At 39.4% G+C, this 20,341-nt stretch overlaps 2 protein-coding genes across 3 annotated transcripts in view; one reads left to right on the forward strand and one right to left on the reverse strand.

The window, feature by feature from the left end:
• LOC139344282 (homeobox protein PKNOX2-like) overlaps positions 1-11,032 on the reverse strand; it is a 102,690-nt gene extending 91,658 nt beyond the window's left edge. Inside the window, exon 1 of one of the 2 annotated variants that reach the window (XM_070982326.1) lies at positions 11,002-11,028. The gene's annotated coding sequence lies outside the window, so the exon portion shown is untranslated. Of the gene's footprint in view, positions 1-11,001 lie in introns of both variants that reach the window. The other variant, XM_070982325.1, reaches the window with a different exon arrangement.
• Positions 11,033-13,612: 2,580 nt separating this feature from the next.
• On the forward strand, positions 13,613-20,018 carry tmem218 (transmembrane protein 218). The gene is made up of 3 exons (XM_070983146.1): positions 13,613-14,028; positions 15,006-15,108; positions 19,091-20,018. Exons 1-3 carry the CDS (start codon positions 13,919-13,921, stop codon positions 19,223-19,225), a joined length of 348 nt encoding a protein of 115 aa, XP_070839247.1. The 5' UTR covers positions 13,613-13,918; the 3' UTR covers positions 19,226-20,018.
• Positions 20,019-20,341: the final 323 nt, after the last annotated feature.

Below are 20,341 nucleotides of genomic sequence, written 5' to 3' on the forward strand. Positions count from 1 at the left end.
CAAGGAGTGGGAGGTGTGTGTTCTCGCCTGACTGTGTGTTTTTTACTCTTTTATTCAATATTTTTTAGTCTGTGATAATTAATGTCCTCTAAACTTTGTTATGAATTCCTTTGGGGATACTTCAGCTCTTAGGCTGCAAACTTTATTTGATTGGGGTAATCTCAATGGGGTTTTGATCAGTTTTAATGTTATTTTTATTTAGGAATTGTGTGAGTTATATGAATAACTAATGCATCTATAGAGACTGGGAATAATGTGCCCTTACAGTGTCATGCTGCAGAGATTTAAAGGAAATCCGCAGTGGTGATCTTGTTTAAAACTATTATTTGTCTCTCAGTCAAGCAAAATAAAAGAAAGGAGGAAATTTTGCCCCAAAAAATCTGCAAAACATTTCTACTTCATACTCTTGTAATTACAGTGTGCCAGTCATTTCTTCATAATAGCAGGAATCACATTGGCTTTAACTGTACAAACTCTGACAACAATCTCTTTTAAAATAATAGCTGTCATCACATTCTGAATGTGAAGACTTTTCTTTTTTTCCCTGAATGAAAAAAATGCTGAAAATAGCTCATTATGCCTGTGTTTTACAGGCTTTTGGCACAGGTTAGTGAAAGGTGTCAGTGCCAAAAATGCTGCAGGGCCAAGAAACTACAACTGAAACATTTGGCGTCAAAGAAGTTGTTCTTGTTATTTAGTGGTGAAAAAAAGCAAGCATTCGAGATACTGCAAACTTGTATTTTTTGTATATCAATAATCTGAAAGGCTGATTTTAAGATAAATGTTTGAGAAACATTCAAATAAGTTTGGTTTGCAAATCATTTTGAATCAGGGAGATTTCCTAAAATTAAATATAGAACTTTATTTCAAAGAAACTGGACAAGTAGACTATAAATTCTCCATCACTGCTGGTTCACATTCCCCTTTCCTCACATACATTACATTTCAGTGGTGTTTAATACACACTGAACATTGGACTTTAATTGGGTAGTAAAATTTGAAGTTATTGCATCTTCAAAAATCCCTATGTCTTTATAGGCAATTCACACTCACTCCAGGCAAGGCATCACAACTGGACTTAGTCCTGATTGGCTCCTTTCATTAAATGGCTACTGAAATGTTTCCAAGCAGAGCAGCGATAAACTGGAAAAGCATCCAGCAGCAGGTTTACCTCATTCAAATTGGAGCTCTTGTTGTCAGTCATATAGCCATATTAGGATCGGCCTGCCTTCACCACTGTTAAAGTAGTTCAAATCAACCTTTGACTCAGGGTTATTTATTTGAATCATGCTTGAATGGTGAAAATAGAAAATTATGGAAGCTAGGACAATCTGTAAACTCCTACAATACCTACAAGGTATACTTAATATGTCAGAAAGGAACATGTAACATCAACACCATCAAAACCTGCTTACATCTGACTGAAACCTGAAACCTCCAAATGACTGAAGTGATGCACATCTGTCATTTGGATTGGACACGACCTATGCAGCAGACAGCTGCCAAAGTCAAGTAGCATATTGGTCTGTCTTTCACAATAGTCTCCATTATGCTCCACTGTCTTGTTATGTCTTATGCATATAAAGTAATGTCTGCTGTAGGCCCGGAATCCAAAGTAAAATACATTACAAAGTACTTTCCATGAGAAATTCCCAAAAAAGACAGACATGAAAATACACACACACACTACAGAATAAACCTAGAAGAAGGATATTTCTTAATACACCCTTCACCAGATTTCTTAAGACACTAGAGTGATGGTAAAATATTCCATTTCTCTGTGCATTTCTCACTTTTCAGAAATGTCTTGAACAATACAATTTTTGAGAGAACAAACCTCTTATCGTGGCACATATCCTAACATGCTAATTACCCCACACACAGTTTGACTTCATTTATTATGCATGAAATAATCTAATATGATTACTGTGATAATTATGCGCACATAGATAAGATAAAAGAGTAGTAACCAATTATGGCACCGGAGTTGGGAAAAGTAATTATTCTTTGTAGTGGAAAGAAGTCTCGGTTTGAAAAAAGGGGTTCAGTCTGCTTTTTCATTCAATTCAGTTCACAGTGCTGCAATTAACATGTAGAATCATGTCTGCACTCCCTGATAATGTATAAGGAATATTTTCTTGATTAAGCATACAGTAACACAGACATGCTTTGTCGTCGTGAGGATGTAGAAGCTTTTCACTGTGTGACAAAATTGTAAAAATAAACCAGTAAAACCTGCAACAACAGTTTCTAAACCAGCTGCTGAGGTACTGCTTTCTGCACAGATTCATTTACAGCAACGTGTCTGTTATGATAATTGTGCACGCTCGCTCCCTGAGACTCTTCACACACCAGAAATCTGACATGTTTACATTATTACTTGAAAGGCAACATGACTCGATGCCTTGGGTCTCGTCAGCAGCAGCAAATCAGAAAGGACACTAAAATGGAGGAGTGGTGCTTAGAGTCGAGCGCTCGCAAATCAGACGTGTGTTGTAGTTGGAGTCATTAAATATTACCACTTCTAAAATCAGAGCTGGCGTGCGGTTAGCCCGCACTACAGTGCAAACATACTTAACACAGCACAGCTTTCTTTGACAAATTATGTGCCTGCCACCACAAATCACAGGAAACAGAGTCTCGACAGTAAGTTAATTTTTCTGTGAATGTTTTGGCTTGAATAGTGTTATAAATCAAATTTTCTGCGATGGAATGTGGTGGCCTGGAAGCAGTGTTAAACAGAGCTTAATGTGTTGGCATCCATTTTACTCATGGTGAAGGAAAGAAATGCTTCACGACTGCTCTTGAAAGAAATGGACAAACTGATGACTGCCACAGGAAACACAAGAAACACAATGCAAACCGTAACTAATAAATAGAGACAATGGGGTTATGGAACCACATAGAAACAAAAAATCAAGTACTAATGCACAATTTGCACAATATAAACAGACATTATCTCAAGGAGGATTGTCTTCCTGACCTCTAATTAAAAGCACATTTATCTGAGTCAGGAATACACACGTCATCTTCACACTCCTCCAGAAAGCTCTGTCACCCATTACCCAGTCCACATCTCCCTCAAACCGCTGTGACTCATGATTACTCGCAGAGTCTAAGCTTCAGGCCAAAGACGATACTCTGAGACCAGTCAACAAAGCTCAGCATTGTCCAAAGGACAGCTCTCACAAACAATACCAAATGACTTTTAAGGAGGATTGCCAGGTTTTTTAAATTCACACCAAACATCAAACCACGAAACGTCTTTATGCCTTGATTCTGCAGTCGCGTCGGGACAGGACACAAAAAGATAAGAACACGAATGTGAACAAAGAGACTAAAGTAACCATCGGCTCTTCGCGTGCTCTGCAGCTTTAAACTTGAGGTTAATGCCAGTGGCACTCATGTTTCCTCACACTCTCTGCAAGGTCATAATGTTCTGAATGTAATGAAGTGAGGAGAGGAGAAAGCAAGGACGATGAATACGGCCAAGACGACAATTGCTGCATTGCCTGTGTTTCATACGGACAGCTGATGTTCAGAGTAGTCAGTCTACTGTGTGATTCTGCAGAAATGACTATTTTCACAGGCGTGTTTATTCAGACCTCAAGCCATGTCATAGCATGGTTGCATTCAAGAATTTAAACTCCCAAGATAACCTCAGAGCCTAACACATCTTCAAAAAAAAAAAAAAAACTCTTTCACCAGAGCTCATTTATTTTCCTTGTAAAACTCAGCCTCTGTGGAAATTGTTTCAGGGATTTACTACGTCCACAACACATTGTCTGACCTGACAAAAACAAAGTGAAACACATTAAAGTTTTAAGAGCATTTTAACTTGATCTTTGCTTTTAAGTTAGACAACAACACAACGAATTGGCTCTGAAGAATCACTGATTGTAATCAAAAAATTAGTAAACCTGGTGTGTGACAAATAATTTAATGGTGTATCTATAAAAAATTTGTTTTGCACATGCAATTTGTTTATGAGGTGTCACAAACACTGTGTATCTCTAATACAATAGAAATATATAATCATTACAGTAAGTCTATATACACACTTAATGGCATGAGTTGGAGTTGTATTGCCACATCTCTTATAGAATTTGCATATATACACTACTGCCAGAATTATCTTCAGGGATGTTTTTTCCAGGTAACAATGTGTTACGTTCTTTTAGTCATAGCAGTCATATGGTTATATATATGGTTGCTGTGGATGGTGGGCATACGAAGTGCAGGACTTTGACACAAGAGACCAGAGTTCACACCCTAAGTCCTGTGTGTGGTTACTTATAGGCACCAGAAGTGCTTTGATTCGGGTAAGATTGTGGTTTTGGTTAAACAAAGTCAGTAATGATAAAGTAAACATGTCCTATCTTGTGTTTCAAGTTATTGACTTTTTCAATATATAACAAAGACCATGAAAGTTACATAACCTCATACAGTAAGTGCTTTTGTTGCCCAAACAAGTACAACAACCGGTAATCTTGTTTTTATTCCTGGGTGGATTACAACGATATATTGTGGGTAAAAGAATGAAATACTTTGCTTTTTGTAGGTGTTTTCACTAAGAACAGTTCGAGATTTGTTGTTGCACATTAGTTGTATGCGTTACAATATGACCAGAATTTCTCAGAGACAGGGCTGCTGTGTCTGGTTACGCACATGTCTCAAAATGTGATGTGTTACTGTATGTCACACCAGCAGCACTTAAATTTAAAAGCTACTGGCTAAACAGCTAAACTCCCAGGTAACATGGGACATTGTATTACAGCATCAGAGGTATTTAAATCCTTTGGGCAGTAATATGAACTCATATGAATCCAGCAGCACTGAGATATGCAGGATGCAGAAAGCCTTAATAAAATATAATACAGGAATAAAACAGTCTAGTCCTTCTTTAATATTTTCAGAGCGACAAGTCTTATGAAACACCATAAAAGATGTAGCCTTCCCATGGAAAATGAAATGCACTTCCACTGAAGCCTCTGCTGTCATAAAATCATGGCACTTTTATAGCTGGGGACAGAACTACATAAAAAAAGTCATTTGCAGCTAATAAGAGTGATCACTAAAATGCATTAGGGCAAATTATTCTGTCCTTGCCACTGTACAGTGCTTTTACTAAAGTCTGTTGATAAGCTGCTGTTTCACCCAAGAGCCTGTACATTATCAAGTGTTTCATCAGGCATCTGCAAAGACCACTTGGAGATTAACAGCAAAGTATACAAATGGATTTGAAGAGAAAGCCGCTTTTGTTAAAGTCTAATGTCAAAATAAACGAGCAGCTGTAGACTGAGTGAAAATATTGTCCTTCAGATCAATGTTGTCCTGGAGTGCAAAAGGCTGAAACATTCAGATGAGATGTGAGTGGCAGAAAGAGCAACCCACTTGAATAATATCTTTGGAGAGGATTCTGAAAAATGGAACTGTGCTCCAGTAAATAGCCTTTTGGAGGTCACAACTTTAGCACTGCTGCATTTCTATTCAAAGTGCAGAAGACTTCAATGAGCTGCTCTGCCAATAGTCAAAGTAGGATGATTTCGAAAGGCCACCTACCACCATTTCAAAAAGGCTAATTATTCATCTCTATTGCACACTTTCCGCATGGTGCCTTGTGTCTTGGGCACTGAACCTGTCTCTTGCTGCAGCTCATCTGTGAATTAATACAGCTATAGAGTATCCAAGAGTGGAAAAAAGAAAACAACTTCAAGAGGTGATCAGAGATGCAAGCACGGCGCAACAGTGGTATAAGTTAGCTTAGTGTTCACAAAAATAGCTTCTGTTGATGTGTACTTGGCTGTAAAACTTTATCTGTTTGTCTACAACTTTGTAATGAAAGTTAGTCTGACTCACAGAGGAGGAACAACAGCTTTCCTGCTGGCAATAGCACTGCAGTGCTGAAAAACAGCTGGAACTGTACCTGCAGTATGGAACGACTGAAGCTGAAGTCAAAGAAAGCATAACAATAGCAATACAATAGCAATTTTGCTGCAAATCACACTGCACCTGCAAACATGCATTTGTATTTGGCAAGAGAAAGCCAGTGCCACTGTTACAGACTTTATTTTGTGAACACATTTAATGCTTGGTGTTAAGTCGGTGCTATTAGCATGGAAAATCAACATTGACATTTCACTCTTAACTAAGTTTTAAAGAGTATTACGCTGGGGAGATATTCAGTCGTAGTGACACCATTTTGGCCCATGAATTTATTCATTTTCAAGGGAAGCACAAATATGCAGCCACATAGTGCTTGGTGGGATTTTCTCTGCTATGATCTGCTGTTGAATTCAAATCAAATATTTTGAACCTCACCCAGCTCAGCTGTTACCAGGACTCTCAAATATAATAAATTCAGGATTTACTGGCAGGCTTCATATTTCTCTGTGTGAAGCCCTACTCATTTATTAGGATTATCTACATTCCACCAGAGATAAGAACCAAAGGCACAATGAGGTTCAGAGTCTTGTTAAAGGTCTTTAAATGCAGAATATATAATAAGCTGTTGCTAATTTGATTTGTGCTTGATCCTTGAATAATACCCACGTCTAAAAATAATGTTTTATTTGTTTTAACTGCAAATATAATGACATCAAAAGCAATTTATACAAACACTATGAATACAGTGGAAATAGCCTACTTCTTACATATCTTTGAAATTTCACCCACAGTAAACACTCTGTCTATGTGTGCATCCTGCTGTTGGAAAACCTAATCTGTCCTTAGGTCCGCATTCTATGCTTATGACTTCAACTAGTTTATGGAATGTGTCCCTGCTGGGTTTTCATTTCCCCTGTCTGAAAAAAAAAGGAATGCAATCAGAGTACTGATGTTAAAATCATTACCTAATGACTAAAGCCTTTGTATGACTTCTTCCATGCTGTGGCATTCACTGTTCAAGCACACATCACATATTATTGTATGGAGAAGAGCATTTCTAAAAGTTTGTTTGAAGACTGTCGCTGGGCCAGTTGAATCAAATGTGCACAGAACAATCAATCAGTGAATCACATACTGAAGACTAATATGGATTTTTCTTTCATGTAGGTATACTTTTTTTCAGCAGAGGGTGTTTTGATGACACACTGAGAGCAAAGTCATATTGAGATAATGTGCTGTTCATGTTCTGTGTAATAAAGCATGGCAGGATGTGATTTGTCCCAAACTAAAAGTATTTTGAGAATAATGTATACTCATTAACAATATGCAGAGAAGACTTATGTTATACATATCAATAACATCACCTGCATCAACTTAAACAAATTGCTAATGTGTTGTCATGACAGACACCTGCTGTATCAATGCAAAATGCCATTTGTTGAGAATTTGAGAATTAATAGATAAATCATCTGAATTCATGAAAACCATATAGCATCTTTTTTTCTGCCATACAGACCTTTTTAAGGTGTTTTGTGCGATCAGTTCTATCAATCTGAAATTGAGGAACTGTTTTTTTCAAATGTTCTCCTGATGTGTCAGCATTAATGCTACTGTACAACACAATACCATCATTGTCTGACGGCAGTTTCCAAACTTATTAACCATGCCACAGTCCATGTATTTTCATGACATCTTTATGTCCTTCTAGAAACAAAGCTTCGTGATGTTGACAGTATAGAGGATCATTAAATTTGCCTGCCGCTTCTCTTGGAGCATAAATCAAGCCGATGCATCTCTCTGGCCCCGGTCCCTGGTGGCTTACTTAGAGCCATGCCAACGCAGCACTGGCTGTGGAATGAGCAAGGGTAAGCATGCAAGGGCTGAGCTGTCTGACGGTATAAACAGGCCTCTGCCTTCTCTTGAGAGCAATAGGGATCAAGCGGGCTTAGTGGGCATGACCTGTGAGGGCCCAGACAGGGCCAAAACATGCAACGCAACACAACGCAATTGTCTTATGGATTGCTACTCTCTTGAACATGAGAAAACTAGCCTACATCACATTGCTCACGGGCCCGGAACAGGACCTAGATGCACTCCGCTGAGAATACCCAGCAGACTAAAGCCTTATGAATAATTCTGAACATCCTCTTTCTTTTTCCTGCCAGATTTAAGGAAGTGAGGCCCTCAAAAACAAATTAGACATCTCACAATCTGATTGCTTAGAAAAAGAATCTTGCAATGTAAGGCCTGTTAGCCTTACAAGACTGACAAAATAAAACTTAGATCTCAAAAAATGATGTATTGGTTTCTTTGGCGCCATGCAGAGTGAAATTAGAGGCAATGGCAAAGGAAATGACAAGACATTTGCTTGTGGTTTAATTTCCTCAATTGCTTTATGGCCATACATAAATGCTTAAATTGGTTTGTAACATATGCTCTCCTCGCTCTGTTTACTTCCTTCATTTAGTGTGACTGAATCACTTTATTAGTGATTATCCCCCCAAAAGCTGCAGGAATGCACAGCATCACACCTCATCATGTAATTTACCCATATAGTAGGAATGGGAATATGCAAATAGTGTCGGAGTACTTTGCAGCACCAAATATGCCCCTGGGCTGCTTGTCCAATGACACAAATCATCAATTAAGATCTCAGCAGGGTTTTGGGATAAACTAAATTGGCGTTATCTCTATCTGACAATATGTAGAGCTGTGTGGGGTACATCACAACAAAGAACAAACATCACTGAGGGTGATTTGTAGTGATGCGTTTCGACTCATGTGTTTGAGTGTGTGTGTGTGTGTGTGTGTGTGTGTGTGTGTGTGTGTGTGTGTGTGTGTGTGTGTGTGTGTGTGTGTGTTCAAAATTTAATCCCAGCTGAATCCACTTTGAGGCACTGAGGTGGTACACAACAAGGTACACAATCATCTGAATCATGTACGACGTAACGGACCTTCTTTTGGTCTTTTAACAGCGACTCACGGCAGCAACTACACTGTCTTTCAAAGCATTTACTTTCACAGAGGGTGCAAGTTTAGCTCCTCATGGGATTTTATGCTCAGCACTCTGCACCTGCCGAGTGTGCTTGGCGGAGGGAGCTAAAGTGGTCCAAATCGACATTGTGATTTCTCAGGGAAGCAGATGATTAGTAAACAAATGGTTCAGGCATATTTAATTAAGCTAATGTACTCCCAGTGCTCTGACTATAGTCTTTGCTGTGAGGGGCCTTTACTTTAACTGTAAAATACAGTTGTAACATTTTTACCACTGACCTATGAGAAACTGTAATACTTAAGTAACACTGGGGGCATATTTCCTGAGCTTTACATTTAGCGAATTGTGGTTTTTCTTTTTCGCATTTAGATGTGTTTGCCAAATCTAAGTATGTGCTGCTACATGTACGTCATATATGAGGAGCAGAGTTCAAAGCCGACAGGGACTGAACAGATTAACTGACTGGGTTTGACTCACAAAACTACCAAAACACAGCAAACAACCTCTGGGTCTTTTTAACTGCAAAATCATTAAAATTTAATCGAACAGGGCACCAGTGTTCAAGACAAGTTGTCTGAGAGACACGGGTTCCCTCAAATCACACTGACGGCATTTCATGCCAGTCAAATGTCTCCAATGAGTGAAATAGTCATTCAAGCAATTGTGGAATAAACTGGTCATCTGAAATAGAAAGTGGTGAGTGGCACACAAAGAAGGCCAGTGTTCAGTGGAGAGAGGTTTGCAGGGTAGGGAAGGCTGAGAGTAAACATCAGACCTCACTGAGCAGTTTGAGCAATAGAAACATTTCAATTACAGATGAATTCACCAAGAAATGCAAAATGAATTGGACTCCCTGTTTGACCTTTTGAAAGTACAGACACATGAGGAAAATAGCTGTGTTTTGCTCCACATTGTTGTTGAATAAATGTAAGACATTGTCTTTGCAAAGAAAGCTGTTGTTTTACTTTGAAAACTTCTTCATAAACTGCAAACAGAAAAATGACACCTGTTCAAAGTTAGACACAAAAAGAATAAATCCACAGGGAAACCTGAGCTATTTAAATCATCAACAAAAAGACTGTATTCAAACTACATGTGACAAATATTTTCATCACTTTGACATTAGTATGCTTAGTCTGCTGTGATTATGTATTTATTTTTTAAAAACAAATAAAAACAGCCACAGAGAGAGAGAGAGAGAGAGAGAGAGAGAGAGAGAGCGCACAGAGAGACGCAATCCGAATGAAATTATTATGAACGAAATATGCTGAATAAACTGGCATCAAATCCGAATGCAAGTGATTTTACAACGATCATTTTTACAAACAAATCAACTTTGCCAGTCAAAATAATTGACTCCAATAAAGCACACTCCAACATGCAGTAGCACTGATAACTATTTTGTTGCGAATAGTTTTTTGTTTTTGTTTTTCTTCTGCCCGAAAGATTCACACCCTCAGATATTTACTGTAAATCTGCAGATAATCAGAATGCGATGTGGCATGCCGGTGCTAACTGACAAAGCCGTAGAAACAGAATGCCAGCTTCCTGTCGCTATGCGCTCCGTCTGTCCGATCCAGCCACTATTAGACTCTAAATTACAATCTTTTGCACAAAAGCATCCGCCGCAAAATACGGCACAGGCTACACAGGCTACTTGCATCACAAACATTACCGAAATATATATATTTTTTAATCCACATGCCGCATCAAGCAAAAAGGGAAAAAAATCCACTGGTCTTTCAGTCCAGCGCAAAAATGCCTCTTCTCTCTTTCCCTCTCCCTTTTTTCTCCCCCACCTCGACTCCCCCTCCCTCCCTCTCTCCCTCTCTCTCTCTCTCTCTCTCTCTCTCTCTCCCTCCCTCACCCTCTCTTTCCATCTCTCTCTCTCTCTCTCTCTCTCTCTCTCTCTCTCACACACACACACACACACACACACACACACACACACACACACACACACACACACACACACACACACACTCTGGCCTGGCTGGCTGTCTGGCTGTATGAATAATGTCCTGCCTTTTGTAATGAAGGGGGGGTAAAGGGGAAAAAGGACGCTGAAGTGGTAAAGCCCTGCTCCCATGCACTGACATTGAAAATGAATGACAGCTTACCTGCATGCCAATCTTCATCAGACTGACACTGGGCTGACAGCACAGCCTATACTCCTCCACACAGATGGTGACGTCAGCCACACCATGCCCCTCCCACCTCCAGCTCCATCTCAGCTCCCCGTTTTCCCAGCACCGGGCTGCTGATGCCTTCCAGTGTCCATGGGAAATACGGCAATCGCGTGTGGGGCTTCACGAGAATGGCAATCCCCCCCCCCCCCCCCCCCCCCATACACACACACACACACACACACACCTTTTACTCTTCTAGTGTCATTTAGTTGGTCTTCATCAGCTTGAATGCTTTTACATAAAAGATCCACAGCCAAACACCAGAATATTTAATATCAACCACAAATGCATAAGAGATGTCTCCAGTGTGTTCTATTTTGGTGCAAACACAAATGGAAATAAGACTGACATGGCAATGAAATTAGAAGTATTACATCGGCTTATTCGATGTTTCTATTTGCTTCTAATTCATGGTGAGAGTGAGGAAAAGAGTAGAATGTGGCTGTCAGGGTGAGGAAGACACACCTACAACATTCAGTTACTTTAGCCTACAAGAAAGATAATAAAACCCAGGTTTTGTATTATTTGTCTCAAGAAAGCTGATCAATCCATTGTTGGTTTTACACTTTTCCAGATGTATACTAATGCTCTCCTGTGGGCAAATGTTAAACTACTACTACAGACACCAGAAAAACCCTTCATGTACAAACTCCATTTCAGCATTTGTTTATCTCTTCAGTCATCTAGGCCCTTTAGGCTATATGCTCACATATATTTTTTTAATGTCTTCAGGTTTACCAGTGACTGGGCCCACTCTATATAGCTCAAACAGAAACAGGATACTGGACATGAGGTTACCAGTCAGGGTCCATAAGAATCAGAGAATGTTTGCTTAGCTTGTTCTCACCAATATTCTTGCAAAAAGTCTTTAATGAGCCTGTTTGTTGAAATTATGGAAGAAGTCAAATAACCTGAGGGTATTCCAGGCAAATACAATGAGAGCAATAAACTCCTTGCACAGTTTAGTAGTTTTGTGTAGATCAGGCATAGGTTTTCTGTACGGTTCTCTTTTTATTCTGAGTATTGATTGTTCTAAATCTCTAAATTGTTTTAAATATGATTCAGTCCTTCTAAATCATACTAATCATTAACAAAGGCTGGGTTAATAGACCCTACGAGGGTCTTAAAGACAACACGTCTTCTTCCAGTAAGCACGTAGAGGCACCACGAACACCACTTCCAGTTGCAGTGGAGCGCGCGCACGCACGCACGCTGAAACGCACATGCTATTGAATCGCGGGTCTGGCCAGCCCCCTATCGGTCTACATTAACAATTACATTCTAAAAAAAATAGGTGGGATGAAAGGTAGCCGACCACAACCACTGCTGCAAAGACGAGCCCCAGGAGAGACCACAAATGACCTTCTGACTCGTCTGGATATCCCCTGAAAAACACGGAAGACTTGATTTGATATCAAAAGAGGAGAACTGCAGAAATCTCCCTGTGCATAGTGATCATATCAGTATGGAATGTCGTCCACACCAATGGAGCGTTGGATTGCGTTCTTACAATGACACTGAGTTTAAACTGTGGCTTGTGTCTATATATAACTTTCTTGGAGCCGTAGGTGACTTCTTCCACTGTGTCATTTTGCATCACCTGGCACTGAGGCCGAACTGGCGCAGGCAATGCATGTTCAACAAGCGCACAACTTTCAAACTGAGGACATTTCAGCGAATAAACCACAAAATCACACTCCATCCATTAACAACCACAAAGCTGTTTGAAATAAAATGTCAAAAGGACACAGGTAAAAGACATTGTGATATGAGGTGGTCAGCCACCAGCAAGGCCTCTTAGTGTATGAACACATGGTGATAATTGTAGCTGTAGCCTATAAGTGTGCCTGGATCAAATGGGCTTTATGCTCGAATACATTATCGTCGCTTGTTTAAAATAGCACCTACAGTGTCTGTCCAGATTCCGAGCATGTGTGTAGGTTACAGATGCTTGAATTGGCCTTCTCTCTCTCTCTCTCTCTCTCTCTCTCTCTCTCTCTCTCTCTCTCTCTCTCTCTCTCTCTCTCTCTGTGTGTGTGTGTGTGTGTGTGTGTGTGTGTGTGTGTGTGTGTGTGTGTGTGTGTGTGTGTGTGTGTGTGTGTGTGTGTGTGTGTGTGTGTGTGTGTGCGGTGATTGAGTTCCACTCAAAGTACATTTTCTCGCGCTGATTATTTGTCTGTTGGGCTATTGATTTAATTTTTATTACTTGTGGCTGGTACTTATCCCGCTGTTTAATGGACATTAATAAAAGCGAATAAAATAAAATCCGCTCCTCGAGACAAAGAAATACATCGTACTGTTTCTAAGTCGGCAGAACAAGGGCAAAATAACGTATGGGTATTGAATGAATGGTTAAAAAAAAAGCCAGCTCGGGAAGTCCTGTAACCCTATACGTTGTTCAGTTTTTCAGTAACAGCAGATTTGATTGGCTTAACTTGAACTGGTGTATCCAATCAAACTCCGGTTTGCTGTTACCAGGAAGTAGAGGACGCTGGAGAACGCTTGCTCTATCCTTTTAAACACAGCGTTTCTACTTGAGACTTGATAGGTTAATGCTCAGCATTTGTACGGAAGAACCGTGTGTGTTGAACGTCATAAGTGATTAATAAGAGCCATTTTTCTGTTGTTTAATCATGACTCAGTCCGTCTCAGCAGAGCAGGGCTAACAGCTCACCCTCACAACGGCGGAAGCTACCACAAGCTAATTTAGGAAGCTTATATATCTTAGGTTTACATGTGACAGTGTTGCTTAGTGATATCACAGTCGTCTGTCGTTAAATCAAAATTTACTCACTTCATTCATGAATCGTTCTGTCTGTCGGCTATCTTGAAACGCTGCTTAACAAAAATGGCAAGTACCGTATTAGAAGTCGGTACTGGCGTTTTCGTCGTTGCGATCGTTTGGATTGTGGCTCTTGTGTCTGGGATGATGCTGCTGAGAGCATCTGGATCAGCGAAGTGAGTTACAACAGAAACGATAGCATCTACACACACTCCTTATACAAACTCTCTTATACAGTATTTGCATAAATTGATGAAGAATAGTCAGACAATTTATTTCATGTGAATGAATCAATAGCATATTTCTGCAAAGTTAATGTTGATTTGTTTGTCGGCCAAAGTACACATATTCTGCTGCACAAATACCTTAACCTGCCATTAGTACGGTATTTTCAGTTCATTTCAGTTCGGCATGTGTTTGACCGTTCAGGAAGCCGTTCATTCCAATAAAATGCCAAAAAAAAAAAAAAATCAATGGTTTATGTATCGGATTATGTACACTGTGGGGTGTTTAATGTAGGAAAAAAAAAAGTAAAATATCAGTAAATTCAAAACTTTTAGTTTTAAGTAGACATGAATTGATTGCTGATGAAGAAAAGTGTTTTAAACTAACATTTTTTAAAATACTTCTTGAATTTTACACAGAAGGATTGTGACATATTGTTTGCTACCTATCTTGTTGTAAACAGAGAGATCAGTAAAAATAATTTCAATTTCTTGACTCCTAAATTCTCTGACACTATACCCACATGCTGCTGTGCCTGTTGATTGCTGGGACCATGCACTTTCAGCCCAGCTGATTAAAACTTCTGCAATTATTTCATATCAGAGCCTAAAACAACTAAAGTCAGCAAATGCTTACTTTTGTTAAGAATGCACTGACAGAGCTACACTGTGAACTTCTGTAAGGTGCAATTACAGTAAAGTTTGAATGGGGTGAAACATGGTGCTATTTACTTGATGGTTAATGTTAACAATGTTTAAAAAAATATCCACAGATAACCCTATGTTTATTGTGTGTATTGCAAGTTTTGGTAAATCAGCAGCCAGAGTCCTTAATGTGGCCTCTTTGTTTTAACTGTGTGTGTGTGTGTGTGTGTGTGTGTGTGTGTGTGTGTGTGTGTGTGTGTGTGTGTGTGTGTGTGTGTTGCAAGGTTAGGAGTTATCCCCGTTTTCCTCCTGGCTCTTTCCATCACTTTGGCGCTGGTGTTCTTCCCTCGTAGCCCAGAGACAGCTCCCCCTTTCAAAGAGATAGAGGTGAGCTCCATGCACTGATCTCACACACCTTTACACACACGAAAAAAACTCAGATATTCATCCGTGTCAGTTCAGTCACATCCATCAACTTTTAGTTTGCATTGTTAGCTTAGTAAACTTACATTCATACCTCATGTTCTGCCCAGGAAATTGTTTTTATTGAGAGTTGTGAATTATGTGATTTTGTTCCCTTCATAAAGAGGCGGTTTATGACCTATAGATTTATCATTTATAATATGCTGCTGCCCAATCCATGACAAGAAAACATTCCATATAAGTATTAGTTTCTATGTTTATTAGTATAAGTAGTATATCAAACCATTTATTGCATTAACAAAATGGAGACTTGTGTTGCTTTCATCTGTTATTGTGGTTCATGCATAATGACAGCATTATGTACATCAGTTGGAAATAAAAGACCGCCTGGGATGTTTTCAGTTTTGTTTTTGAGGCCATTTGGCTCCCATTACCACCAAATGTTTTGGGTACTGAGACCACTGAGTGAAGATGAGGATTCAGAGCCCACAAACAAACAGCTTACTTTTGCTGAATGGTTATCTCTTGCACACTTTTGTGCTACCAAAAGCTGTGATGTATTGATGTATTATGAAAAATGTAAGAACAAAAGTAGTCACTTATTTCATGCTTATCAGTCATTACAGTGGGATAAACATGTTACAGATATATGGTCTTAATATCTCAAAGGGTGATTTGTATTGTGTGTGTGTGTGTGTGTGTGTGTGTGTGTGTGTGTGTGTGTGTGTGTGTGTGTGTGTGTGACATTCTCCTTTATTTGTACTAATTGGGTATATTTATTATATGTATTATTATTAAGGTTTGAGGTCGTGAATATGAACAACCTATCATGAATAAGACCTTAACTCTGATTTAAGTCAGTATACACAGTACTGTATACCTGTAAATAGCATGTGTAGTTGTGTGTGCACTTCTGTGCATGTGCTTGTCATAAAGGCCTGTTCTGCTTTATCTTAGTCCAACAGAAACACAGAACAAACACTCCCCCATGTTGCCTCCGGGTCGTGCCAATAAGCCGGCTAGATCTGCCAAGCAAGCTGCCACCCCATAGAAATAGCAGAGCACAGCCCCGTCCTGGCCAGCTCACATTTTATAGCCTTTGTGCAAAGGCAGATAGCAGACCGGCAACAGAGGAAGGCAGCAAAATGTGACTCCCCAGATTTCTGTACAGGGCATATGGGTAAAATCATGGCTACTTTAGAAATTAATTCTAGTGTTTAAAGAGGTTGCATATAAAATAACTTGTGAAAATGACACCTTATAATGCCAGTAAAAAGTCATCCTCGCCCACTGGTTTGCTTTGTTTGGAGTTCTCAACAGTCATGAATTATCAAGTGGCTTAATATTACTCAAGCCCACTTCTTTTTTTTCATGAACAGAATATATTCATCTTTTGTTTATTTCAAGGGGTAGTTTTTAGAATACAATAGAATTGTCCAGACATTTTTCTTTGGCTGGTTCAGCATGTCATTAAAACATCAACACACACACACACACACACACACACACACACACACACACACACACACACACACACACACAGTCCAAGTGATAAAATGTAAAAAAAAATAAATAAATAAAATTTCTAAGATTTCTAAGAATTTAGCAAGAGCTAAAGAGCAAGCCGGAGGCATCGCGTCAGACCTACCAGAGTCTATCTTAGAGAATGTGAAAAACAGAGAGTGTTAGGGTCCCTCTGACTCATTCTTTATCATTTCAACTGAAATAAATCCGTGTTAATAAACAGTTTTTATACCGGTTTCAAAAACTAAAATTACAAGTTAAAGAAATCTGCTTCACTGGAGAGTGGAAATGATGTTTTGTGTTCATGTAATGTTTTGACGTACACTCATTTTTATTGAACACACACACCTGAAATCTTACCTGCAGAGAGATCATGTGTATGAGTGTGTTTGCTACTGCGTGTGTATGCTTGCAGACTGTGTAAGAAATGTTTAACCTCTTGCTGTAAAACAAAAGTAAAATATCATACTGCCAATTAGGCCAGCCAGTCCCAGGCATAAGGCGGGGGTGGTTTAGGACCCCCCTCTCCCACCCACCCCCTGCCTGCTCCCACCTGTGTGCTCAATGGCACATTAATAAAACATGGCCCACACTTTGGGGTCCTGCTTGCTGGGTAATTGGCAAATTAAAAAGTGAGATGTGTTAAATGCATCCATAGGAGACGTATACATCATCCCTACCTCTACTAGACACCAGCGGATTTATACACACACGCACACACACACCTGCTCTCATTCCACAACAGTCCCAGTGAAATCTCTTTTAGTCAGCACTTGGGCTGATGCTCTTCTGGTATTATCTGGCTTAATGGTGTTGTCTCAGTTTGTACTCACATATTCATGGCTGGCTCATGATCTTAATATTAACTCAGACCCAGAGCGATCAGTGAAGTGTTGATTAAGTCTATCTATGGCAACTTTATTAATTCCAAACTTCTCCTAACTTCAGCAATACCAATCTACAAGGATGTTAATCAACTTTTTACTCAGGTGAGCTGCACTTTTGTGTGGTGTATGTCCCCACTGATCCTTCTAGATAAAGAACAGCAGGATCAGAATTTTACCAGGACCTCATCAGCATTTGTCCTTCAGCAGTTGTGAGAGAACAGTGAAACAACAAACATGCAGTGTCTTCAAATGAATTGCTTCTCAAGGTTTTCCCTGAACATACAGGTCTGTATGTATATAACTCAGGAAACTTTGCAATGGTCAAAGCCCATGGCTCTCTCATCACAAGTACTGGATTGTAATCATGGTATGATTTCTTCAGGGGATACAGTGATACATAATGTTTGAAGGTCAGATGTGTTTATTAAGTACTCACCAACCTTAGATGATACATGTCATCAGAACCAGAACCTCCATCAATACTCTGCACACTTACAGTACACCTGGTCTCAAGGGTTTGATAATTAGAAATTTGTAACAGTAAGGACTAAGGGACAGTGTTTAATGTAGGTCAACCAAGTCTGGCTGATCTATTACAGATCTAGCTGAATCAATGCATGAAAGTGGTTATTGTAAATATTAATTTCACTTAAAGAGTAAACTATCAGTAAATAGTAAACTAATTTTGAATGCAAATTGAAGAGTTACCAAAGAGGACAGTAGGGAAAACTTCCAGTGTATATTTGAGCTGGCTTTGATGACTCTGTCATGTCCACACAGATGAAGAAGTCACAACAGCCAGTCTGCCAAATGCAGCACAGAGTTAGGCAATTTGTCGTTCAGGATTATCTCAAATTAAATCTAACAGTGCATCCTTGTAGCCAGATATGCACTCTTCTTTCAAAACCCACGGTTGACAGCTCTCACCAGTTTGTCCAAAAAGAAGCCAGCTAAAACGTAACCTTAGGCAAACTTGTCTTTCAATGGATAAATGTGTGTCACCACTGGTGCTGCCGGTAGACGTCAGTCAGTTTACATTCTACAGCAGTGTGAGTGGGCCTCATGACTGCAGCTGTCTAGGACACACAGTATTGGAAATAAAACTCCCAGTGTGCACTCTCATATCAATTCATCTTCTGGCGACCATCAGTTATGCTGTTGTCAGCTGTTAGGAATAAAAAAAATAACAGACAGCTTCTTTTGTTATCATTTTAATTCAAACTTTCAAGCCAACAAGTTCTTGTTGTTCTTATAGATCTTCTTGTGCATGCGTGTGTGTGTGTGTGTGTGTGTGTGTGTGTGTGTGTGTGTGTGTGTGTGTGTGTGTGTGTGTGTGTGTGTGTGCTAAAGCCTTTGTGAAAGCCCTCTCCTGACATCTGGTGGCTAATAGAGGAAATACAGAATTTATGAACAGCCATGCTTTTCCCAATGCGTTAGATACTATTTACTATGAAGAAGAAACAAATAAAAAACGCGTACTGTGTAATTATTAACAGTGTTAACAGTGAGTGAATTCACTCTTTGTCTCTCTACAGATAGTGGACACTCTGTTCATCGGCCGCTATGTACTGCTGGCGGTGGTGAGTGCAGTCTGCCTGGTGGCATTCTTCATGCTGCTCCCTTTTCATTTCCTGGAGCCAGTCTATGCCAAGGCCTTAAGAACACACTAGAGCTGCCAGGGTCAGAGCTGGCACCGGGATCACATTGCTGATGTACAAAACTTAAGACATGTAGGGCTGACGAGAGGCTCCCATTCATGTCAAAACAGACAACAGAATGAGTCCCAAACAGCAACAGCAGGAGAGCCAGTGCTTTTTCATGGCCAACTGTTTATGTACGAGCAACAGAAATGAGATATGCAGCAGTACCTCAGTTGCTTGTTTATGTTTTGTGTCACTGAATACATTAAATGAATGAATGGTTTAGTCTTCTTTATGTGTAAAGCACTACAGTAATTCCCAGTCCACCAGCACTGAAACACTCCCTCCACCTTTAATAAAGAAATCAGATATTTACATTGCTACACTGGTTTGTCTTATTTTTATTACTTGACCTCCTTGACATTTGGATTCCTGAAGTATTGTCTGGCTTAGTAGCAATTTAAGATGTTAGTGCCAGTACATGACACACATTTAACTAGCTGACCCAGTGCACTAAGTGAAAGTTCATTAATATTCTAAATGTGTCTTTTGTGATGTCCCATTTAAAGCTGTCTGAGTCCACAGGAGTGCATTTATGGTTCTTAATGGTTCAACAGTGTTAATACATGCCTCCATTATCTTACTGTATTTGTCATTATTAAATGTGAAATTGAAATGAAATAGAGACTGTGGAAGAAAATTACCATTAAGATAACTTAATGGTACTGGTACAATACATCAAATGGCAAAATTTCTGTTAAACATTGTACTTTACAAATAAAAAAAATGAATTCAAGATGTTGAACCAACTTTACTTACAGTTGATTTTACTGGTTCTCTGCATTATTCTGTACTGAAATACTGAATATGAACTGGGAGACGTTTCTGCAATTAGTGTATGGTTTCAACAGATAGATTAGAAGCAGTTCATTTAAGGCTGGTTCTTGGTGTTCAAATGGTTTTCACTGAGTGTTCAAACAACCAATTAAGAGTGTAGTTGTCTGAAATTGTCACGCAAACATAAAGAAAATGTAGTTTGTTAGTTTTCATTTTTGTAATCTACCTTAATTACCTTTGTCTGCTATCCTCTAGCCTTAAATGAAAGCCCATATGGCTGTTTTTCACTGTGTGGTAATGCTGAATGTG

This window comes from Chaetodon trifascialis, chromosome 16 (genome assembly GCF_039877785.1).
Source record: "Chaetodon trifascialis isolate fChaTrf1 chromosome 16, fChaTrf1.hap1, whole genome shotgun sequence".
Taxonomy (NCBI): Eukaryota; Metazoa; Chordata; class Actinopteri; order Chaetodontiformes; family Chaetodontidae; genus Chaetodon; species Chaetodon trifascialis.